At 45.0% G+C, this 25,553-nt stretch overlaps 1 protein-coding gene across 3 annotated transcripts in view; it reads right to left on the reverse strand.

Moving 5' to 3' along the window:
- Positions 1-25,553, reverse strand: part of LOC129336141 (calpain-13-like) — a 148,111-nt gene that overhangs the window by 85,139 nt on the left and 37,419 nt on the right. For all 3 annotated transcript variants that reach the window (XM_054989364.1, XM_054989280.1, XM_054989199.1), the window contains exons 4-5: positions 22,587-22,705; positions 12,898-13,031 (exon numbers count right to left, since the gene is read on the reverse strand). In XM_054989364.1, the coding sequence (XP_054845339.1) occupies positions 12,898-13,031; positions 22,587-22,705 (253 nt within the window). The remainder of the gene's footprint in view (positions 1-12,897; positions 13,032-22,586; positions 22,706-25,553) is intronic.

Here is a 25,553-nt window from a genome sequence, read left to right on the forward strand (position 1 = left end):
TACACTTCTGGGACTTCCGGTTTGGGATTCATGGAGGTCTAACGCAGCTCCATTCGCGGAGCTGACCGGACTGCCGTTTTAACCGGCCGGAGGGGTGAAAATAGCCCGCGGCCGACTGCTCTCAGGCGGGGAGCAGGCAACAAGACCCTAGGGTGAGCTAGATCTCGGACGAGGGGGGGCTCTACTCAAGGAGTCTCCCCCCCGATCCTTGAGGTCCCACCTTGCGACGGGTCGGCTATAATCTCTGCGGCAGTTTTGGGGCCAATTCGGCTGGCATAAGACCTACATACCCAAGCTTCGATCGGGGAGGGAAGTCGAGAGGAGAATTTAAGATCGAAACAGCGATTACAACCCGAGAAAGTTGAAGAGAAGGTAAAGATCGCTATCTCTTGAAACGGGACAGATTGATAAAAACAGAGAGGAAAGAAAGTAGATTTTTAAACTGCAACAGACTAGTGAAAAGGAGGCGAAGACTCGGCAGGAGTTGTATTTTAAAAGAGACTAAATTTAAAGAAGTTATTGCAAAAATCGGACTATTGTTTTGAATACCTGTGGTTTTGGAGCTGTGGGAAAAAGACACCATCGCGAGACCTGCTGTGGGAAGACGGGAGACAGGAAGTGCGTAACAACAATAGAGTGGCTGGAGGGAAGCGGCCCTTGCCGACGGACAGGAAGTAGGGAATCGCCATTTTTGAAAGGGGAAGGGTCGCGGCTTCAGCGGAAGAGGAAGTAGGCCATCTTGGATTACAATAACATAGAGAAACCATAGAGAAAAGACGCCCGACATTTTGGATACAAAAAAATTAATTTTGGCAAAGATTGGGACATTTGAAAAAAAAGGAAAACGTTTAAATATACGCCACGGAGCTAAGGAAGAGAGCAGATTCGTGGGAGCGAGCTAAAGCAAGCCCCACGATGTCGAAAAAAGAGTGGCAATCGGCAATAGAAAATTTGGACAAAAAACTTATAGACATGATGAAAGAACTTAAGGACACGAAATTGGAGCTTATTAAAGAGGTCAAAGAAGTTACACAGACAGTAAAGTCGGAGCTGTCAGAAGTGAAAAAAGGCGTGGAAACGATTAGTAGTGAATTACAAGGAACGCAGCAGAGAGTTAAAACAGTAGAAGACGCGATGGAGAATTTAATAGACACGCAACAAACAGAGATGAGACTGGTGAAGGGGAGGATGTCAGTTGCAGAAACTAAACACATGGAGAAGCAGCTTCGTTTTCGTGGTCTGCCAGAAGTGGAAGGGAAGTCAGCGCAAGAACAGATGACTGAGGTGTTGGCTGATTACCTGGGGAAGGAGGAGGAGGAAATTGTGGCTATCCTAGATGTGGCGTACCGTGTGAACTCGAGAATTGCAACCCAGAGGAAACTACCAAGGGATGTGATTGTGCAGTTTACAACTAGAAACATGAAAGAGAGGATTGTGACAAAACAATTTCAAGATCCATTGGAGATCGATGGCAAGACGATTATCATAATGAAGGAACTGCCCAGATCAGTGTTGCTGGACAGGAAAAAATATAGAGTGCTAATTCAGACTTTGAAGGACATGAATATCAGATACAGATGGGAGTTACCGGAAGGAGTGTCCTTTGAGTTTGGAGGGGCAAAAAAACGCATCAGATCTGAGCGGGAGATGGAGAGATTTATCAAGGACAATGAAAAAGACTTACCAACAAAACCATGAATATGGAGTGTAAAGTATTATCTTGGAATGTAAATGGACTAAACTCACCGAATAAGAGGAAAAATATTTTTCATTGGCTACTAAAACAAAAATGTGATATTGTTTGTTTGCAGGAGACCCATATTAGAAAACAGGATGTAAAATATTTAAAATCTGGAAAATTGGGCAAAGAATTTGTAGCGGCCTCTAACAAGAAAAAAAGAGGAGTGGTGTTGTACATAAAAGAGGAGCTGCAGCCAAAATTTGTTATGAGAGATGTTGAAGCTAGATTTGTAGCAGTGGAATGTAATTGGAATTTGAAGAGAGTGTTGGTAGTCGGACTTTATGCACCTAACGGTGCAAAGGAAAGCTTCTTTGAGGATTTAAGGAAGCATTTAGACGATCTTGTATATGACCAGATAATTCTTGCTGGAGATTTCAATGGAGTGACAGATTTGGAACTAGACAAAAAGACTACAACAGCACAAAAGAAAAGAGGACTATTGCCAAAGCTTTTTTTTGAGTTGATTCAACAAGAGACTCTCGAAGACGTATGGAGGAGAGAATATCCTAAAACCAAACAGTTTACTTTTTATTCTGCAAGGCATCTTACATTATCAAGAATTGATATGATCTGGGCCTCAAAGGACTTAGCGTTATGGACTAAGGAGGTAGAAATAATGCCGATGGTAGGCTCAGATCACAATCCAATTATGTGGAAATTTGGAAAAAGGAGAAAAAGGAAAGCCTGGAGAATAAATGAGGACTTGTTACAGGAAAGTGAGAATATGGAAATATTGAGAAAAGAGACAAAGTTTTTTATACAATACAACGTGAATAAAGAAGTACCAACCAGTAGAGTTTGGGACGCGTACAAGGCAGTTGTAAGGGGCATACTAATGGACTTAAATGGCAGAGCAAGGAAAAAGAAAGAGGAGAAAAGACAAGAGATTGAGGAGAAAATAAAGGCCAAAGAAGCACAGTTAAAAAAGAGACCAGGGAAAAAGAAAATACATCAGGAAATTAAAATTCTTCAAGAACAGTTAACAGCAATGAGTAATAAAGAATTGGAGTGGAACCTTAAAAGACTGAATCAAAAAGCTTTTGAGGGTGCTAATAAACCTGGGAAATATTTGGCATGGCAATTGAAGAAGAAAAGGGAAAAGAAAATAATAAATAAAATCTGTGAAGAAAATAAAACGTACCTGGAGCAGACTACCATTAGTAGAGCCTTTTATAAATTCTATGCTAAGCTGTATAATAAAAAAGAAGTAACCAAAGAATCAATAGCATCATATTTGGAGAAAACCAAACTTCCAGAGATCTCGGAAGCTTGGAGAAATAAGTTGAACAGTGAAGTAACTGATGAGGAAATAAGTAAGGCAATACAATCCGCAAATCTAGGAAAGGCGCCAGGGCCAGATGGACTTACGGCTAAATTTTATAAGACAATGGCCAACGAACTGGCACCATTCCTAAAAGAGGTGATGAACGGAGTTTTCAGGGATCAAAGAATTCCAGACACTTGGAGCGAAGCGAATATATCATTGATCCCAAAAGAGGGCCAAGATCTGACTAACGTGAAAAATTACAGGCCTATATCATTACTTAACAATGATTATAAAATTTTTGCGAAGATATTGGCGGAGAGATTGAAGGGGTGGCTCTCGGAAGTCATAGAGGAAGAACAAGCAGGCTTTTTGCCGGACAGACAAATAAGAGACAATTTAAGGACAGTGATCAATGCTATTGAATACTATGACAAGCGTTGTGATAAAGAGGTTGGTTTCTTCTTTGTAGACGCTGAAAAAGCGTTTGACAATTTAAACTGGGATTTTTTGTTTGCCACTATGGAAAAGCTACAATTGGGAGAAAGATTCATCAGAGCAATTAAAGAAATTTACAGAGACCAGACTGCAGCAATTGTAGTGAATGATGAACTGACCAAGAAATTGATGATTAGTAAAGGAACAAGACAAGGTTGCCCGTTATCTCCATTGTTGTTCATTTTAGTATTGGAGATTCTGATGATACAAATACGACAAGATGAGGAAATACGAGGAATAAAAATAAAGGACTATTCATACAAGGTTAGAGCATTTGCAGATGACATAATGTTAATTGTAGAAGATCCATTGGAGAACATGCCAAAAGTGATAGATAAGATCAAGGAGTTTGGTGACTTGGCAGGTTTCTTCATTAACAAAAAGAAGTCAAAGATATTATGCAAAAACATGACTAAGCAGAAACAACAATTGTTAATGGAAACAACGGACTGTGAAGTAACTAGTAAGGTGAAATATTTGGGAGTTGAGCTGACTGCAAAAAATATAGATTTGTTCAAGAACAATTATGAAAAATTATGGACTCAGATAGAGAGAGACTTGATCAAATGGAATAGACTGAATTTGTCATGGTTGGGCAGGATTGCAGCAGTTAAGATGAATGTGTTACCAAGAGTAATGTTTTTGCTACAGACAATACCAATCATCAGAGACTCTAAACAATTTGAAAAATGGCAGAGGAAAATATCAGATTTTGTTTGGGCAGGCAAGAAGCCTCGAGTGAAAGTAAAAGTTCTACAAGATGCAAAGGAAAGAGGCGGAATGCAACTGCCCAACCTGAGACTTTATCATGATGCAATCTGCCTAGTTTGGTTAAAAGAGTGGATGACATTAAAGAATAAGAAACTATTAGCCCTAGAGGGATACAAAAAAATTTTTGGATGGCACGCATATCTATGGCATGACAAAGTAAAGGTCAACTCGATGTTCCTGCATCATTTTGTAAGGAGAAGTTTATATACAATCTGGAAGAAGTACAGAATTTATCTACAAGAAGGAACCCCCTTGTGGGTGGTTCCATACGAGGTGATAGATCCGAGAGCTGTTGATAATGAACAACAATGTTTAACGTACAAAGAAATAACTAAAACTGAAGTATCTAAACTTAGAATAAAGACGCAAGAGGAACTATCACCTAACTATGATTGGTTCCAGTACAGACAGATTAGAGACTTATACAATTCGGACTTTGCAAAAGGGGGCATACGAACAGAGAACTCGGAACTAGAGCAGACCCTTTTTAAAGAAGACAAGAAAAGAATATCCAAGGTATACCAAGTACTGTTGAAATGGTATACCGAGGATGAGATAGTTAAAACACAAATGGTGAAATGGGCTATAAACTTTAATAAAGAAATAACAATGGAGGCATGGGAATACCTGTGGAAAACTACAATGAAGACAACGACATGTATTAATATCAAAGAAAACATTTTTAAAATGATTTATCGTTGGTACATGACACCAAAGAAGATTGCGCTAGGGAACTTGAACACCTCTAATAAATGCTGGAAATGTAGGAAGCACAAGGGCTCCCTCTACCATATGTGGTGGTCGTGTGAGGTAGCTAGGCAGTTCTGGGGGGAAATAATAAGAGAAATGAGTGAAATTTTACAGTTTCAAATAAATAAGAACCCAGAACTCCTGCTGCTAAACTTGGGAATGGAGGGAATTCCAGCCCATCATAGGACGTTGATATTTTATATGACTGCAGCAGCTAGACTTTTGTATGCGCAGAAATGGAAAGTACAAGAAGTGCCAACTATTGAAGATTGGATCTACAAATTGCTGTATATGGCTGAAATGGATAAGATGACAAGAAAACTGAGAGATCTGGACTCAGGGCAGTTTAACACAGACTGGGAGAAGCTGAAACAATATCTGGAGAAGAAGTGGGAGGTGGGAGGAAAACTGTGGCAGTTTGAGAACTACTGAAGTACAATAAAAGTATAAAAGAGAGGGGTGACTTTACCGGGGGAGGAAGAGAAATGTGAATTTATAAGCAGTTAGATTGAGATATATATAGATATGTAAAGGTTAATTGATAGAATATTGATAGAGAATAATTAACGGTTTAAACATGAGGATTGAGTAATTAACAATATTTTTTTTTACTTGATAAGACTTATACGCACCAAACTGAAGGTATAGAAGAGTTAAAACGACTGACTATGTGATGAGTTATATAGAAATACTATAAAAAGAAGAAATGATTAATATATAGAGAACAAATCAAATTGTTTGATTTAAATGTGGGAAATTTTTATGGTTTATGATATATAGAAATATTCAAAACTGGAAAATGGGACAAATTGTTTATCTAAAGAAGTATAGTTTGGATGTATAATAAGTAAAAGAGTTAAAGATGTACTGCTTAATATAATGGAGAATATATATTTGTTTTAGACAGAGGAAGTTAATAGAAGTAAGGGAAAAGGGACAGAGGGTGGGAAAGCTGTTGGAAGTCAACAAAAGGGGGGGAAAAGGGAGGGGGTTAGAAATGAAAAATTAGGGGAAAATTGAATGTAATGTAATGTTAAAATATTAATGTTCTAACCCAATAAATTTTTTTTTTTTTTTTAAAAAGCCATACACTTCTGGTTAACAAATGCTGGCAGAAGGCTCCGGGTCCATGGATCTGTTCTGCTAACAGTAGTTTTCCTCCAATTAAAGGAATCTTCCATTGTCACAAGAGGCTATTCTGCTGCCTCTGGCATCAGTAGAAGACTCCTCATGCCTGAGGAAAATTCTGCTATTAGTGGAAATAGTCCATAGGATCCACCCAATGCAAATATCTGGTGGTGTAATCTTCCAGGAACATCTGGCCACCGGTGGGAACAGAATGTTTGATTGGATGTATTCCAGCAAGGCAATTCTTACTTGCATCTGAAACTAGCTAGCAGTGCATGCCACAGACCTAATGTGTCCAAATGACTCAACTCCATGGAGTCCTACTATGAAGTGGTGGCAAAAAAATGTTCCATGCATTATTATTGTCATTATCAACAACCGTCATTTTAGCAATCATAACAGAGAGTACTTTTCAATTTTTTAATACACTCTGTCATTTCATGCAGCCAAGTTATCCAGCAGAATAATTTGTGAAATGGTCTGATACAATTCCAGTAGGAGTGCAAAGCAGCTGTGGGATGGGCTGCCTTCACTAGGGCATGGAGGGTAGACTTCATATATTGATGGTTAGATTGATGAGGTAACTCCAGGTGAGAAAAACAGGGTTTCTCACCTGTAACTGTTGAGTCTCTTCTGTGCAGACACACATTGGGACTGCGCAGGCGCAGGCCAGCCGCGGAGAAGATTCTTTTAGCTTCTAGAATTGTGACGGGGACGTTCGGGCCCACCGCGCATGCGCGCCGGTGTTCCCGCCAATTTTGAAAGTACAAGTACCCGAACGTCCCCGGCATTCCCTCAGTTCACCTGAGCCGCCGGAGAAACAATTGAGTAAACCAAGCACTCACAGCGGGGCAGGTGGGAGGGAATGTGTGTCTGCACAGAAGAGACTCGACGATCAACAGTTACAGGTGAGAAACCCTGTTTATCGTCGTCGTCCTTCTGTGCAGCCCCACACTGGGAGAATAGCTAGCGTCTCACCAATGAGGGTGGGTGTGAGTGTCTATGTGAACAAAGAATGCAGAACAGCCGTGCCAACAGCGGATTCACGGCGTGCATTTACGTCTATAGAATAATGTTTGATGAAAGTGTCAGCAGTAGACCACGTTGCAGCTTGGCAGACGTCCTGGAGCGGCACTCCTCGCAGGAAGGCAGCAGAGGCAGCTTGTGCTCGAGTAGAATGAGCAGTAATCAACAACGGGCACCGGACTCCAGCTTGCTGATAACAAAGTTTAATCGCAGACACAATCCAGCGAGAGATAGACTGGGCAGAAGCTGGTGAGCCCTTGCGAGGACCAGAGTAACACAAAAACAGGGCAGGAGATTTCCTGAAACATTTGGTGCGATGTAAATAAAACAATAAAGCACGTTTCACATCCAACGTGTGTAGAGTACGTTCCTCTGGGGAAGAGGGTGTAGGAAAAAAGGAAGGGAGGACCACCTTCTGTCGCAGGTGAAATTTGGAAACCACCTTGGGCAGGAACTGCATACTAGTGTGGAGCATGACCATACCGGGGAAGAACTGCAGGAAGGGGGGGTCACACCGTAGAGCAGACAACTCCCCTACCCGCCTGGAGGAAGTGACTGCCACCAAAAAGGCCACCTTCTGCGTGAGCAGAGGCAAGGGACAGGTAGACAGAGGCTCAAAAGGGGAGAGCATCAAACGGGAGAGCACCAGGGTTAGGCTCCATTGAGGAATAGGATGGGCCCTAGGAGGAAAGGACTTTAATAGGCCCTTCAGGAACTGTTTGGACAGCCAATGTGCAAACACAGTCTTCCCATCAATCTGCTCATGGAAGGCAGAGAGATGTGCACTTTAACACTGGAGAACGCCAGACCTTGGGAGCACAGGCCCAGGAGGTAGTCCAGAATGACAGGTAGCGGGCAAGTGAAAGGGGAAACCCCTTTGGGGGCCAACCACCTGGAGAAACGTGACCACTTCCTCTGGTAGGACAACCTGGTAGACGGTTTTCGGGCATTCAAGATCACATTAAGCACCCGAGTAGAGAGGCCTACGCTGGGGTGCAGAGGAGCCAGGCAGTCAGATTTAGCACTGCCACATCGTGATGCCACACCCCGTCCCTGATTAGCAGGTCTGGGGCGTGTGGCAGCAGGAGACATCGCCCCTGTGACAGGGAGAGTAAAAGGGGGAACCAATCCTGGCGAGGCCACCGGGGGGCAATCAGGATACAATGGGTTCGGAAGGCTCTGATCCTGGAGAGGACCTTGTGAAGGAGTGGGAAGGTCGGGAAGGCATAAAAGAGCCCTGGAGACCAGGGTATCTGGAAGGCATCCCCCAGCGAGCGATGGCCAATCCCGGCCCGGGAGCAGAACAGGGGAGCCTGCGTGTTGTGGGTTGTGGCGAAGAGGTCGACGAGCGGGGTGCCCCACATGCGGAAAACCACGTGGAGGTAAGCCCTGTTGAGGGACCACTCATGTTGGGGCAAAAACACCCTGCTCAGCGTGTCTGCTGCTGTGTTGCTCTCCCCAGCAATATGAAAGGCCTTGGGCAGGACGTTGTTGGTAATGGCCCAGTTCCAGAGTGTAGTCGCTTCCCTGCAGAGCTTGAGCGAGACCGTTCCTCCCTGCTTGTTGAGATAGTAACAGGCCGTGGTATTGTCCGACAGGACCTGCACCCTCTTGTTCCGAATGACATCTGCAAAAGAAGCAAGGGAGTAACGGATCGCTCTAAGCTCTAAGAGGTTAATGTGCATGTTCACCTCAAGGGAGGACCAAACACCGTGAGCAGACAGTCGTCCACAACGCCCTCACCAGCCTAGATTGGAAGCGTCCGTAAAGACGGTGACCTCCGGCAGGAAGGGACCAAAAGGACAACCCTTGGACAAATTCTCAGGGACAGTCCACCACACCAAGGACCGCTGTATCACCCTTGGGATGGAAAACCCACGATGTTGACTCATAGTGAGGGGGTTGAAAACCCGAACAAACCAGTTTTGCAGAGGCCTCATGTGCAGGTGTGCAAAAAATACCACCCCTGTGGAGGAGGCCATGAGACCCAACAACGTTTGAATCAGGAGGGCAGTTTGGAACCGGTTATGCACGAAGTGGCGGGCCAGGGAGGACAGCCTGTGCAAGCGGTCCGGGGGTAGATAAGCCCGGCCCAGCAGAGAGTCGAAGTGGACCCCGATGAACCTAATGCTCGTAACCGGGGACAAAACAGACTTCCCCAAATTAACAACTAGCCCCAGTCCGTCTAGCACGGACAAGGTGAGGGCAACAGAGTCTCGGAGGGAGTCAGCGGAGGGACCCACCAGGAGCCAGTCATCCAAATATGGGTAGATAAAACAGCCATTAGACCGTAAATGTGCCACCACGGTGGCCATACATTTTGTGAACACCCTGGGCGCCGAGGCCAGGCCAAAGGGCAAGGCTGTGTATTCATAAACAGCGCCACCACAGGTAAAACGGAGATATTTCCTGTGGCCGTTAAAGATGGAAATGTGGAAGTAGGCGTCTTTGAGATCTAAAATGGCCATCCAGACGCCTGACTCCAAGAGTTCCAAGACTCGTGACAGGGTAAGCATCCTAAACTTTCCCACCTTCAAGTAGGTATTAAGGGCCCGAAGGTCCAAAATGGGTCGAGACCCCCCATCTTTCTTATCCACAAGAAAGTATCTCGAGTAAAACCCCCAAGGGGAAGTAGAGACATCGACCACCCGGACAGCACCTTTGTTAACCAGCTCCAAAACATTATTTTGTAAAACAACATTACAACAAGAAGCACAACGAGGGGGGTGCGAAAGACCGGCCGGAGTGTCTCGAAGAATGGCGCTGCTGGCCAGAGTAGGAACGGTGGCCATAGGATTGGCCCGAGAAGAACCTTCCTTGGCGCTGTTGGAACTGCTGGTAGGGGGACTGATAGGACCGGAACTTGCCGTACCGATATCTCGGACCCGACTGCGGAACCGAAGGCGCAACCCCGAGGGACTTGGCCGTCTGCTGGTTCTTCTTCATGAGAGAAAGGGACTCATCCGTTTTCTCTGAGAAGAGCTGGGGACCCTCAAACGGGAAATCCTCGACCTTGGCCTTCTTCTCGGGGGGCAGGGCTGTAGATCGAAGCCAGGTGTGCCGACGCAAGAGCACTGAGGATGCCATTGCACGTGCAGCAGAGTCGGCGGCGTCCTTGCCAGCTGTCATCTGTTGCTTCGACAACCGGAAAGCCTCAGCCTGGAGAGCCTTGACCAAGTTACGGCGATCGTCGGGAAGGTCAGAGAGGTAGGAGGGTAGTCGCTTCCACAAGAAGAGATTGTAGGAGCCCATTATCACTTGGAAATTGGCGATACGGAACCCCAGGGAAGCCGAAGAATACACCTTCCGACCAATGCCATCTAGCTTTCTGCCCTCCCGATCCGACGGAGCCGAGGAGGAACCGCGTCGGAACCGAGCTTGACCCTCCTCGGCCACGATGGAAGAGGGTTTCGGATGGGTGAAGAGGTAAGGGCAATCCTCCTGTTTGAGCCGATAATATTTCTCGACCTTCTTGGCCGTAGGCGGCACGGAAGCAGGGGTCTGCCAGAGCGCGAGGGCATTGTTGATGAGATCCTCGACAGGGGGGAACGCCACCGAGGCAGGAGACCCAGAGTACAACGGCTCCAGCAGCTTGCTCTTGGGTTTTGAGGTTGAGGAGGCGACATCAAGCTCCAGTGCTGCGGCCATCCGGACCAGCTGCTCCGCGAATACTCTGTAGTCGTCATTAGGGGACGACAAACGGAGCTCCCCCACAGCATCATCAGGGGAAGGGGTGGAGGCCGCGTCTGAGGAGTACTCTGATGGAGACGCCAGGCCCTCTTCATCCTCGGAGTCGGAGAAAGCCGCCGGGGTCTGTGTCGGAACCGAAGGGCGTTCCGTCGGAACCGAGGTACAAGGCTCGGGAGCCGAAAGATGGCGATGCGGCCGAGCGGCAGGCGGAGCAAGAGGCAGAGTCGACGGTGCCGGAACTGAGGTCAAGGGCGCCGATGGGCCAGGCAGGAAGGGGGCGGACTGTTGGATCCAAGCCACGAAATCTTGCCAGGAGGCTACGTTCCCAAAGCCCGGGACAGGCTGCCAAGGAGGTAGAGCAGCAGGCACTGGAACGGATCGGTGAAACGGCGCCGGAACCGACAAGACTGGCTGCGACGTAACGGAGACCTCCGACGGGACCGGAGCGGATGGCAGGGAGCATTCAAACTCCTGGAACGGTTCCGAAAAACAAGGGAACGATTCATAGTCGTCTGGAACCACCGGAGGAGGCGTACGAGGAGGCGACGGGGTGCGCAGGAGACTCCTGACGTCCTCGGCAGGAGGGGCTGATCTGGGAGGCGAACCAGCCAATGAAGTCGGGGCCGGCGATAAAGCACGGCTCTTGGATTTCGACCTGGCATTTGCCTTTTTTGGCGGGGGCTCCGAAGAAGCCTCAGTGGCCAAAGGTTTCGAAGAAGGCTTCGAAGAAGCGCGTTTCTTCGCCTTCCGGCTGGATGGAGCACTCACGGAACCGGAGGCAGTCGAGCCCTCCGGAACGGGTGGCCCCGTCGGATCCGAGGGGAGCGGTTCCGGCGACTTACGTGGAGCTGGCGAGGGAGCGATAGAGCTGGGCCTGCTCCCGGACGATCCAGAAGGTTTGGGCGGCAGAAGGTTGGCGTCCCAAAGGAAGGCCCGGAGCCTGGCCTTGCGGTCGTTCTGCGCCTTCGGGGTGAAGGCCATGCAGAACTTACAGCACTCCACGATGTGCCCCTCGCCCAAACAGATAAGGCACAGGTCATGACCGTCTGAGTGGGTCATTTTAGTGCCACACTGCTGGCATTTTTTAAACAAAGAGGATTGGGACATGGTGAAGGTGTTTCCCACAGATGGACGAGGAAACACTAACTCACAAGAGAAAAAACTCCGAAGAAACGAGCGGCAGCTAAAGAACCTTTTCGAACGGCGGCGAAAAAGGAACTGAGGGAATGCCGGGGACGTTCGGGTACTTGTACTTTCAAAATTGGCGGGAACACCGGCGCCCATGCGCGGTGGGCCTGAACGTCCCCGTCACAATTCTAGAAGCTAAAAGAATCTTCTCCGCGGCTGGCCTGCGCCTGCGCAGTCCCAATGTGGGGCTGCACAGTAGGACAACGACGATAATCTAGATCCAGAAGGCAGACAGAAGATGGAGAAGAAATACAGGCGCAGGTTTCAAAAAATAAAGTTGATACTCGAAGCAGAAGCTAAGATTTAGTTCCACACTGCTATCCTTAGCAGGGCCGTTTCCAGACGGCTTACCTTCTGCCGCTCCATGCCGCAACGTCGCAGCTCGTGCCGGAGAAAACGCGAAATAGTGCGTTTTCTCACGTGAGTTTTGCGCAACATCGCACAAAACTCGCGCGAGAAAACACGATATTTTGCATTCGCCACAGCACAAGCTGTGTTGTTGCGGCATGGAGCAGCAGAAGGTAAGCCATCTGGAAACAGCTTTGGTCTACTCAAAAGCCTATCCAGGTCTAGTAAATGAGGCATACTTTTAGGAACGTGTTGTTAGAATGGCACTGTAAGCTTATAGAGTCCACAAGTGAACCCAGGAAATGCATGCCTACTTTTTGATTAGTAATTCTGTCTGAGCAATGAATATATGTATATTGCAGCATCTTGTTACTAGTATTCTAAGAAATGACCATAATCCCAAATAAGCACAGGGTATTCTAAAACATCCCTCACATAGTCCACACTTAATGGGAAAAGAGGCTGAAAAGGGGTGAGTTCTAAGTATATTTACTTGGCATAGGCTTTTTCAAGTAGAGATGGCCAGAATTCACTAGTGCTGCGCGGATGGACTGACAAGTATCTCCCATTGAGAAATGGCAATCGGTCGTCTATCACCACATCCATCCAGTCTCCAAAATGCCAGAACTGGAAAACAAAAGTGAATGGTGACATTATTTTTATAAGGACATATTCCCACCATAAACAGATCTTAAAATGCAGACATTAAATAAAGCTATTATCTAGTTTTAGGGACATGCACACAGACTTTATGATTGTTGGAGTTCAGGTCAGGAAAACAGTGCAAAGGGACGGCCTAAGCCTCTCAGTTGTGTGCCATGGTCTCAATCTGACTAGAAAGTACAGAACCTTAGGACGTAACTCTCTGCCCTACCCTGGGACGTTACCGAGGAAAACATAATATGTAGTTGGGTCCTCAGAGAGGAAGCTCACTACTAGCCAAGCTAGAAGTGATGCCTGACATGAGAAGGGCATGTGTCAGTTTTCCAAAAGGTTTGATGGGAAGTGTAGGCATCCCATCAGTGCATCTCTCAATTCATGTGCCCTATACTGGTCCATCAATTCCCAGTTTGTTGATGGGGTTTTTAGGGGGCTTCTTTGCAAGGAGCTGAGCTGGTGGCAGCTGGAGGGGGGCTGCAGGGAGCTCACCTTCTGCTGGCTCAAGGGATCCCCTGGCAGTTGCTTTGGCTGCAAGTGCCCTTACACCATTTTGCCACTGGCTGGCAAAGCTGTCAGCAACCGGGACTGTAGGGAGCTCTCCGCTGGCAGCAGCAGTGAAGCTTCCTGAGCCACGCTGCGGCTAGCATGCCCCATGTCTGCTTTGCCCCTGCCGCAGCCTGCCCGGCCTTTGTGGTCCTGAAGCAGGCGCGGGGCAAGCAAGGCACAGGGACAAGGAGGAAGAGGTGGCTGGCCCTTGTAGCCCCCGTCATTCTCTATTGATTGAATGTGTCTCACAGGGCTATTGGAATGACAACATTGGATAACTTCCATGTGCACAGCCACACAAGAATGGCAGAAACAGATACCAAATTTTTAATGTTTTAATTAACATGCAAACATTCTCCCCCCCCCCCCCCTCCGGCATATTCACCCCTTACAAAGTCAGTTTTTTCCACCTGTAAGTCTTTCATGTGGATGACTGACTAGATATGATCTGTACTGAATCCCCCCATCCTTACCCTACTTTTTCCTACTGTATTAAAAATACCATCAAATATTGTTATGAGATATATAGGTAAAGCAACCTGCAGAAAAATAAGATTGCCTTGGGCCATTATCTCTCTGTTTGATGGATGAAAAAGATTCTACTGGCCACTTAAGCAGCTGGATAGTACAGGTGTTCATCTAACAAATACAGCTGATGAAGTGTTTCAAGAAAGGAGGTAAAGAGAGAATTCATTGGGGACAACCAAAGGAGCCATTTCTTCAGTCATTAGCAAGCTAATGTAGTGTGGCATGACTTTGCTAACACTGCGGGACAGAAGCTCCAAAGCTGTAGCCCAAACATAAAAATGGAATGTGACAGAGATGTGCTTGGCTCAGGATGACTATCACTCCCAAGACTGGGCTGCAAAAAAGGACAAAGGAGAACTAAAAGGGCACAATGACCCAACTTCAGTGGTTATTGCATTCAAGAAAATTGCCAAAGGATATCAAGAATGCTGCGACAACACACAGTCCCCCCTAAGCAGAGTTACACCCTTCTTTAAGCTCATTGACTCAAAAGCATGTAACTCTGCATACAACAATTCTGTCAGTGTTTTACTCTTAAAACCATGCATCTGTGGAGACACTTTATTAACAATGTTGATATAATGCAAAATAGTGTTATCAACCACCATCTCCAGGCAGTTTAAAATACTTCTAGTGTCATTTTGTTTCAGATAAACAGATATCCTCCCTGCTGCATAACCCTCCAATTTACTATTCAAAAGTAATGAGGCAATATCCACTCCTCAGGTAACTGGAGCAGCCTTGCTGAGGTAGAGTCATACTAATCTGTTCTCCTCTGGCACGTGGTATGAAGGCATACTACAAAGAGGGAGGTGAACTAATGGTTGATCTTGTGCAAATCCACACTTTTTATATTCCCAAAGTGAAAACTTTGGTACTGTCTAGCAGGGCCGGTGCCAGGGTTTCCGGCTCCTGAGGCGAGATACCTACTTGTGCCCCTTGGCCTGTGCGCGCACGTGCTCCACCCTCGCACAATGACATCATTTGTGACATCATCATGCAGGAGCATCCCCCTCACCTGAGGCAGCCCTCTTCCCTGCTTGCTTCCCCACTTTCTGCCGTGCCACCTGGGTGGTCGGCTCACCGGGATCTGAGCTGAGGCAGGCAGCAGCGGCGAAGGGGTGGAGAAGTGAGCGGGGATGCGGCCCACTTCTGGATGGGGGGGTCAGTGGGGGCCGGCACAGCACGTCCTTCAGAGTCCAGTGCTTGAGGTGGCTGCCAGCACCACCTCTGTGGATACGGCAGGCCTGCTGTCTAGACCGGTGGCCTGAACAAGCAATAGGCTTCTGAACAGTTTTTTGCAGATTGACAAGAACGAGGTGACTCAGTAAAGCTAGGTTCCCCCCCACAAAAAAAAATGAGATTAGAGCTTTGTTTTTAAACAGAGACTAAGCACAGTAGCTTGCCCTGTACTTTCAAAGGGGGGGCGGGCGGGAAATACACAGTTAAATCACATCTCTGAATTTACGTGGGGAATAGTATACAAGCAAGTGACTTGCTCATCCCTAAGGGACTTACCAACTAGTTTCACATGTTTAAAATGTGAGGGGGGAGAGATATCTCTGTGACTCTCAATATGGGGCATATCCCATCACTCACCTGGTGAAGGATATACCACCTTTCCACACAGTGAAGTCCAATGAGAAGAAATATAATTTAAGTTTGTTTAGTGAAAGAAGAGTTTCATTTAAGAACTGTTTACAATAATACATATACAACAAACTGCGAGAGACACATATTCATCACTTATACAGGAGAGAGAGACAGTTTCTGTAACCGACATTTTACAACTGACACGGAACAGAATCTTCACTTGCAGCAGGGAGGGGCTACTTCAGGAGCGACAGACAAACAAACTTATACATATCAAGTATCAAGCCTTTTACTCTGCAAGCACCCTGCACATTCAAATGAGACCACAGTGCTTTATTCCTATATAAAACATACCAGTATGGTGAGGGAAGACAGCATGCCTATGTGCCTATTCTTTCTTTTGTTAAAAAAACTGTTCAAACTGATCTACTGTAGAAATTCACTATGTACAATCTGCAATTAAGTATGTGATTAGGCATGATGACGAATCAAGTTGTGACAATACTATTTAATTTATTTATTCTGAGAGTTTTTGTTTCTCTTCTCAGCAAAACATTCATGAAAAAGCTCCAAACTATAGTGGCCAATGCTCAGTTAAGAGAAGTGGCTAGATAAGACAGAACTATAATTTAGGAAGAGTAGGATAGACAAAACATTTTAAATGTCCTGTACACACAGTGCCAGGTAAGTGGAACATAACTGCAGTAAACTGATTTTTTTTTTATTTTAAGTAACACAGGATATGAAATTGCCTACTCTTTGGGGAATTTCTGAACAAACACCTTGCCAGTTTCACCAGGGAAATGCCAAACTTAGAACAGACTAAAGGCTCATTGTCAGGAGTGAAATGAACAGGTTACTTTCCTGAACTATTCCTGAACACAAGTCAGTTTCTGTTTCCTAACAAATCTCTTTTTTCACTCAGGTAAGATAGCTGTTCTGTAAGAATTGGCTCAGAGAGATGCTTTGAACAGGGACACGGTCTGTAAACTATTCTACTGGGTACTGTCTGTTGATGTAGATATGTTCCTATTGGCAGGACCAGTGCCAGAGTTTCTGGTGCCTGAGGCCGGGGGCAGCTTCAGGGCTGTTGCTGCCCCTGAGCGCTCATGCATGCATGCACATGCGCATGCACACCCAAACTGCTCAGTGTCCCACACCGCCCTGGCCACCTGCCGTGCCAGGCCTGCAGCTGTGTGCTAGCAGCAGCGGCGGCAGCATGGGGCAACTTAGAGCCAGACCAAATGAGACAAGGGTTGCACTATTTTTCTTGGAGGGATGGGATGGAATAATGACAGAAGAAAGCAAAGGGGAAGGGAAAGGAGAAAGTGGGAAGACCTAGAGAAACAGCTGCACCTCAAGGTGTGCTCTTTGAACGAGCTGCTGAAGACGCAAATCCTTCTTCCAGGCACAAGCCTCCCTCCCCACCTCTGACACGAGGGCATCCTGGGAGAGAGCAGCAGCAGCCCACCCCAGAATGGTCTTTGAGTGCCCTCGCGTCCAGCAGGCTTGGGCCTGGAAGAAGGATTTGAGTCTTCAGCAGCTCATTCAAAGCACACCCCCTAAGGTGCAGCTGTTTCTCTAGGTCCTTCCCGCTTTCTCCTTTCCCTTCCCCTTTGCTTTCTTCTGTCATTATTCTGTCCCATCCCCACCCACAGTCCCCCAAAACAAACGTATCACTTTTCCTCCGCTCCTTTCCAGTTGTGAGGCAGGAGATAGGAGGGAATGCTTGGCACGCGTGCCCAGCCCTCCTGCTCAGTTGCTCTGCGGTGCGCACCCCCACACCCCCTCCAGCGCCTCTGCTCTGGAGGCAATTTCCAGACCTGCCTCCATTGACATGCTGGCTCTGCCTATTGGGTAGTTTCCATGTTGTTAAAGATGTCTTGTTTAATTACGTATGCTTCGTTTCAGCAATGTTTCTTTTCTGTGTTTGGATTCATGCTGTTTTCAAATTTCTACAACCTATACCATATTGTATTTGTTCATTTAATGTCCTAGCTGTTGATCTTATTGACTTGCACTATGTAATCCACCTTGGGTCTCAGGGAGAAAGGCAGACTATAAATAAAATAAATTGAAATACAATACAATAACGTTTTGACTGCACTATACTTAAGGAAGTTCCTGTCTTTGATTGTGAGCAGTTATGACCATAAAGTTTTAGAAATATTGTTCTAAGAAGCATCACCTTTATGGCTGTGAAATCTAGTATTATTTCAAAATGCCATATGAAATAGCTCTGTACATCCAGTAGTGACTTTCAAAGAAGTTGTAATTCTGGGGGGATCACAGGTATGAGATCAATATCATTCCTTGGGCTTGGTTGCCTAAAGGGCTGTCTGCCAAAAACCTGTATTGAAGTAGCAATATAAAGCTGCATTTGATATTTCTTCAACATTCCAAATCTCCCAATTAATTTAACTTTAAAAGGAATCTAGGGAGCCAAGTTTAAATTTTGCATCACAAGAACCAGAACAGCATTGAGTGCAAGTCTGAGTTTATCCAAGCCATCAAAGCAAAAGCCTGGCTTCAAATGAATAAAAATAATCATGCTTGTTTCATCTATAATTGTAACTGATTGGCAGAAAGCTGACGCATAAGACATGAGAGTACACTAGAACACCATCTTGCTGAGTGCTTTGAGGGTAGAGAATTTTTATTCATGGTGGAAAATTTGTGCCAATGTGTAATTGACCTGCTGACTGAGAAGGTTAAAGGTTACGAATCTGACACACCTTTGATGTCTCATGTACAAACACTCTAGCAAGCAAAGTGGTCAGATTGCAAATAAGGTGTCTTTCAACAGATAGCAGTAATTTAAGTTCAGATGCTGGAAGATTTTCAAAAATCAAAAGTAAAGTTCACAGCAAAACTGAACTCCTCCTTTTATTTGGTGATTAATTCAGACTTTCATGCGTAGCACAGAAAATAAAGCTGCAGCTACAGGATCACTTGAGCTATGAGATTTTTGTGGGTTTAATTTATTTTTAAAGCCTGTTAGTCACACTGAGTTGGCTCCTAAAAACTGCAAGTGGGAACTTTGCTTGTGGAACAGATATTCCTGCCTCCCCCAGTTTTCTCCAGCCCAATAAAATGCCCCAGAACTTAGTCCTAAGTTCCACTATCTGGAGTTAGTTCTGTGGTGTGGAAGACAAGGGATGAAATGGGAGGAAAGCTGCCACGTCTCTCTCCCAGCAATTATAAAATAGTAGAACCCATAACTTTGGTCATCCATGTCAGTCCCAGTCAATTGTTCTTGTGCACACCCCAAACATAATATTTGTTCAGCTGACAAATGTGTTTTAGGGAATGCTTTCAGCAGCAGGCCTGCTGGGAAGATACATTTATGACACAAAGAGATGACTTCTAAAGGTGTGGGATTTTCTGCTCAGATGCCACATGGATTGCTCAAGAGGCTGCTTTTAGCAGCAGGCCTGCACTTTATAGCTCAGAAGATAATTCATAATTCCCTTAAGGGCTGCTTTTACAGCAGCAGGCCTGGGCTTTTAGCTTGGTGATATGGAAGGGGGCTTGGGGGGTCACTTTCACAGTGGCAGGCCTGGGCTTTTTAGCTCAAAAGTTGCATTTTGTTTTAACAGTTGCTTTAAAATAGCAGCTCTGGGCTTTTTTGCCCATTAATATGAAGGAAGGGATTTTCTGGCATTTGTGATATCTGTGTACTATAACTTACAATTCAATCCTATGGCGAGTTACTCCACTCTAAGCCCATTGACTTCAATGGGCTTAGACTGGAGTAACTCTCCATAGGATTGCACTGTTAGTGTGTAGTCCTGATATGTACATTTAAGGAGGTTCACTTGCCCACTGTGACCTCCTTTCTATCTGGTCTCCAAGGGCCCTGAGAGACATTATTGTTGGCAGGTGGAACCAACGGTGTTAAGATATAGTAACCCGCTCTGCAGACCGGAATAATGGGAGAAGGAGGTGCTGGTTTAAGGCAATTGCTCTCACATTTTTTTAAATGGAACTGACTTCTAAACTTAATGTACTCTTTGGGCCACTTGCAAAGTAATTCCATGCAGTTTTACCTCTCTCCACTGCAAGAATCTCACACTTAGCACATTTATATTTTTCATGTTTCATATTTACACATGTATAGTATTACTGAATGACAGACTGTGTTTCAAGTTCATTCCACATATTATGCAGAGGCAACACCAAATGCGCCATCTAGCTTCCCACAGCCTTCTCTCCCAGCTTACCCTGTTTTACCTCCTCTCTCCTGTCCTTGTAGGAGAGCCACAACCCACTTTTGGGTCCACCAGTGCAAAGCTTATGAATTATGGCAGGCACCTTGAGGCATCTGACAATGAGCGAAGTGTCCCAAGCCAGCCTCTCATTGCAGACCAGATATGGGGGCATTGGGTGGGGGAATCTCTTCAGTGACTGACCTTTATTGGTTGAACAGGAATGCATGCTTTTCAGTGGGGTGGAGTGGGGAAAGCCAGTGTGGGCTCTCCTCCTCTTAGCATACCATTTGGTTTGCAGATAGTTTGCTTTGCTGGTTAGATCTTTGAGACAGGATAGGGTTACCTGCAAAGCTGCCTCCCATCAGACTGCCCAGTAAATAGACTAAAGAGGGTAGGAGTTAATTAGGGCATAGATCAGCTGTTATTAAGTTTAAATCAAGTAGATTAGTACAATCAGCCATTTCACCATAGATCTATATGTTATATGTGAGAGCATTTCTTTTAATGTTTGAGAGGTTGATATGGGGATACCATACAGATGGTCAAACTGTGCCAAGCTGTACCCATTACTCTGGAATGGCTTGATCATCTGTATTATCCTGCCAAGTGGTAAGGAGAATGTAAATATCACATCAAAAGCAGTTACATGCACATGATAAATAATCATTTTTGGTACTTTCAGCAAAGGCATAATCCACACTGGGCTAATGTTTGGCCCCCAGTTTTATTGACTAAAAAAAGATTACAATTCTTCATTTTATTTGCTACTTTTCTATTCTAACCTTTCATTTGCAAAGCTTAGGGCCACACTACACATTCCCATTTGTAAAAGCTGGATCCAGGTTCCATGGATCCTACTCTGGTTCCTCTCAGCCACACAGCAGCTGTGAGGAATAGTTTTGTAAAAAGAAAGGAGAGCCAAAAGAGCCCAGAATGCCACCTCACTGAGCCATTTTCCTATGCTGAAATAGTGATGGGGTTATTTTCCTGATTTTCTGTTCCACATGCACAGCATTCGGAGCCTGTCTGGGCTCTCCTTTCTTTTTAAAGAGCCAAGCAGCAGCTGTGGGATATCTGGATCCAAGTGTTTAAAAACACAGATGTGTAGCTTGGCCCTTCGAGGACCCCAAGATTTGCAGCTGATATATCATCCAGCTATTGACCAGGCTTAATCCTACAGTTTAGTTTTAGACATGGAAGTTTGTTAGGTATAATCTCATCAATTTTAGTCTACAATCTATTAAAGTATTATTTTTATCTCTTGTGAAAAAAGATGCATTCTTTGAAAAGCTGCATTTGAATTAGTTATCAAGCTGTGCTGTGTTGACAGTAGTTTGGAAAAGGTAATTTAAATACTGTATGTATGTGTGTGCCATCAAGTCACAACTGACTTATGGTTAGAGATGGGCACGAATAGAAAAAAACCTGAACCATGTGGTTCATGGTTCGTCAAATTTCATGAACCATGAACTTTCACAAACCTGTCCCTGGTTCACGAACTGGTTTGTTTGGTTCATGAAAACAGCACATCCAGGTCAGAAAACCATCACTTCCAGGTCAGCAGAAGGTCTGCAGGAAATCCATGCCCTGTTGCCTGGGAAACTGATTGATTGGCACCAGGCTGTCTGCAGTGACGAACCAAAAAATGAACCAAACAAACCAGCCTAAAAGTTTGTGGCGGTTTGTCAGAAATGGGATCTGATGAACTGTGGTTCGTGAACCACAAACTGGCCTGGTTCGTGCTTAATTTTGATTAGTATTTTGGTTCATGCCCATCTCTACTTATGATGACCCCAGCAAGGGACTTTCAAGGCAAGTGAGAAGCAGATGTGGTTTGCCATTGCCTTTCTCTGCAGAGCAACCCCAGTCTTCCCTGGTGGTTTCCCATCCAAAAACCAACCATGTTTAGTTTCCATGATCCGACAAGATCGGGCTATACCATGTTGTTCCACCACAATGTAAGTACATTACTTATAAAGGGTATTATTTATATGCCCTTTGCTTCAGAGTGCTTCCCCCCTTGGTTATTTAGGGTACAGTTTGATTTTTCTTGCCTGACAAAAAATAGAACCATATATACTGAGGTAATAGAACCATATATACTTGGGGGTAATATTTCCAAATACTATAATAACTTCAGGGTTTTTTAACAAAGAGAACTAAATTGCTGTCAAATAATGCTTATGAGGGCTGAATAAAGGAATTCTGTATGATCCTTCCATGTTGGAAATTGTACTAGAAACTGAGACCCAGTTTGGTGTAGTAGTTAAGAGCGCGGTACTCTAATCTGGAGAACTGGGTTTGATTCCCCACTCCTCCACTTGAAGCCAGCTGGGTGACCTTGGGCTAGTCACAGTTCTCTGGAGCTCGCTCAGTCCCACCCACCTCACAGGGTGATTATTGTTGTGGGGATAATAATAACATACTTTGTAAACCGCTCTGAGTGGGTGTTAAGTTGTCCTGAAGGGCAGTATATAAATTGAGTGTTATTATTGTTGTTATTATTATTAAAACCATACATTACTAAAACCAAATGCATATAATATTAAATATGAATTATCAAGAAGAATCAAACATCAGCACTTCTGGGGTTTTTGCTGAACATATAATTGCAAATGATACTATCACAACCTGCATTACATACCCGGAAATGAAAAATTCCTGCATAATTGTGTTTGAAGTCTTGATCTTTTGGAATAACATTTTCCAGAAACCGCTGCTGCAGGGTCAAAGAGCCCAGTGCTGCTAGAAGCCAACAGTCACCTCCAAGAAGATAAGAGACAAAATGTCATTATTCCCAGTACTGTACGTATACCCAGCAAGTGGGATAGAAGCATCTTTAACAAGACACCCAAGAGAAATATGCTTTTTTCCTGAAGAAATCCAACTTTTTGCTGGTTGGAAAGAAACAAACATAATGGACAATTCTAGACCGTATCTGAACAATCCATTTGAGGGCACTAGGCCAAACATCCCCAGGCTTTCAGTGATCTTGTTACAGAGTCATATTATCAGAATTTTTCTATGTCCTGTTGCATGATGCATCGAATAGATTTCTAAACACTGAACAAATAAAGAGTTGGGAGGGGGATGCAGAAGAGAAGTGGGTAGGAGTGCTTCATCTTCCCCTACTTCCTCCTTCTCCCCTATTCTCCCATCCTATTCCCCTATGAGGCTGACTTTCCAGTTTCAGAGCCAAGTTTGGGGATGGGGGGTATTGTCCATTGAGGCTAATGTATTTAACAGTGCAATCTTAAGTAGAGTTACTCCAGTCTAAGACCATTGATTTCAATGGGCTGAGACTGAAATAACTCTCCTTAGGATTGCACTGTTAGGCTCTCCTTGACAGAAAGTACCTTCTATGATGCTTCCTACCTTCTTCCTAGTTTTGTTATCATTTTAAAATAGTGCTTGATTTTTAATCTGACAAACTGCTTTTATAGATCCAATGGTTTTGGTTTGGTTTTAAAAAGCAGCATATAAATATTTTAAATTAAATGCTAAAAATGGGCTAAAATGGCCTTTGGGGTCATTTGCAGGGTAGAATCTGTAGACAAGAAAGGGTTAATCACTATGCTCTGTACTGTTGATTCCTCATGTTTGCCTACTAGGGGTTGGGTTGGAGACCTGAGTTTGTCCTTTAATATACAGATCTGTCCTCATCTCTTAGATCTCAGCTAACACTGTTCAACAGATGCCTTCCACATTCTCTGTCTAGATAGTACAGAAGAGCCATTGCCTGTTCACGGGCCCACTCTGGATATTCTGGCCAGCCTAGACAATGTATGGGAGTTCTATGAACATTCTCACTGTATTCTGCCCCCCACCCCCCCACCCCTGCATCAAGCAGCACTGAAGTCTGCAGTCAGAAGCGGAAGAAAGGTAAGGCAATCAATTTCACCCTGTCTCTTCCTAGTCTTCTCTCAGTCCAAATGCCTTGGTAGCCTTTCTGAACTGCAGGTTAAAAGATATGGTCCTCTCCTATCTTTTCCTTTGCAGGAAAAGATGCTGAAGTGATTGTGAGCAGAATATGGCAGGAAGGGAAAGAGTTAATCAGCCATTCCTTCTCCTTGCTCTTCTGCTCCTGATTGCAGCTTCTGACGCTGCTCCCTGTCCTTGTTTTAAAAAAGGAGTCTTTCATGCATCTCCCACACATTGGCCCTCACTGTGCACAAAAGAAAGGCCTTGAGAGATCAGCCTTGCAGTAAAGCGAGGAAACCAGAGTGCTCAGGAAGCAGACAAGTGTTGTGATGATGACTCAGAGATCTATTTTTCCCTTCCTTCTGACCAGTTATTTTTCTCACAAGCTGCCCTGCTGACATTTAATGTCCCAGCAGTGTGTCAAATGCAAGATGGGCATGAAAGAACCCTCAGTCACCCTCCAGACCTGTCCTTTCCCCACTCGTTTTGGGTCACTGTTGGAGATCCTGTTATCTGCCTTGCCTCTCAACAGCCAAACTGTAGGGTTATCTTTGACTTTTGTTTTTCATTTTTCTTCCACATCCAGGCTGCTGCTAAACCCCTCCACCTCTCTTTTTAAAGCCTGCCTTTCCTTTTCTGCCTCAGTAGCTATAAACCTTTTGCATATCCAGGTCATCTCTCACATAGACAATTTCAGTTTTCTCCTTGCTGGTGTTCACTTGCTCTCCAGCAGACTGGAATAATTTTCTCTTCCATCACTGTGACCATACGAACCCTTGCTGTCTGTCTCTGCACCATTTCCTACCACATGGGTGCCTCTCTGTCCCCCTTCAGGTTCTCCAACTCACTGTACTATCTTTAGCTGTTCTCTCAGTTCACTTTCTTTCCTTTCTCTGCCTCTTCACAAACATAACAAACACCACCCTTTCACCCTCCCCATCACCCACTTCCCATGCAAGCTTTTTCTCCTTTGCCACTTCATGTGCCTTCTGGAATAGGCACCCATGCCAGCCTGGCCATCTCTTTGTCTTTCATATCACTTCTTGTCAAAACTCTTTTTTTAAACAAAACATTTCCTTCACACATCATAGATTTTCCTATTCTGAACTGCACTCTTTCTGCTACCGGTTAATACTCTGCCAGCTTTTCTACTCAGTTATCAAACCCTGGAATCTGTTCATCTTTCTCACAGTAATGGTTCGCCTGCTAAACAGAAGCTGGGGGCACCCAATTAAGCACATGCTTTGGGTTTCCTTTTAAAACCAATGGCGCTTAGAAATGCCAAAGTTCAGATGTCCTGGGTCAGATCTGTATTCACTTCTGTGCTTATACCATGTTAGGTAATGCAGTAGCACTGTTCAGATGACCAGGCACTTACAGTGTCAGGTCAAGATCAAAACCACTAGGCATGCCTGCTCTTGACTATTTTGTGCTTATCAGAACTCCTCAACATGTGTGGACTCCATTCAGTCATTCTAGTGTGCACATAGAGGTTGGGAAGAGCCAACAGGCATGATCCCAGTCCTCCTTGATGTGTTCATTGTCTAATGTATGGTCATTCTACCAGTGATAAAATCTGAATATTAGTTATCAACAATGCTTTGAGCATTTGGATAAGCTAATTTATATTTTGTGCTATTGTCTACTGCTGATTGTATTATTTGTTGTGTTGTGTAAACTCGCTTTTGTT

This window comes from Eublepharis macularius, chromosome 1 (assembly GCF_028583425.1).
Source record: "Eublepharis macularius isolate TG4126 chromosome 1, MPM_Emac_v1.0, whole genome shotgun sequence".
In the NCBI taxonomy this organism is placed as follows: Eukaryota; Metazoa; Chordata; class Lepidosauria; order Squamata; family Eublepharidae; genus Eublepharis; species Eublepharis macularius.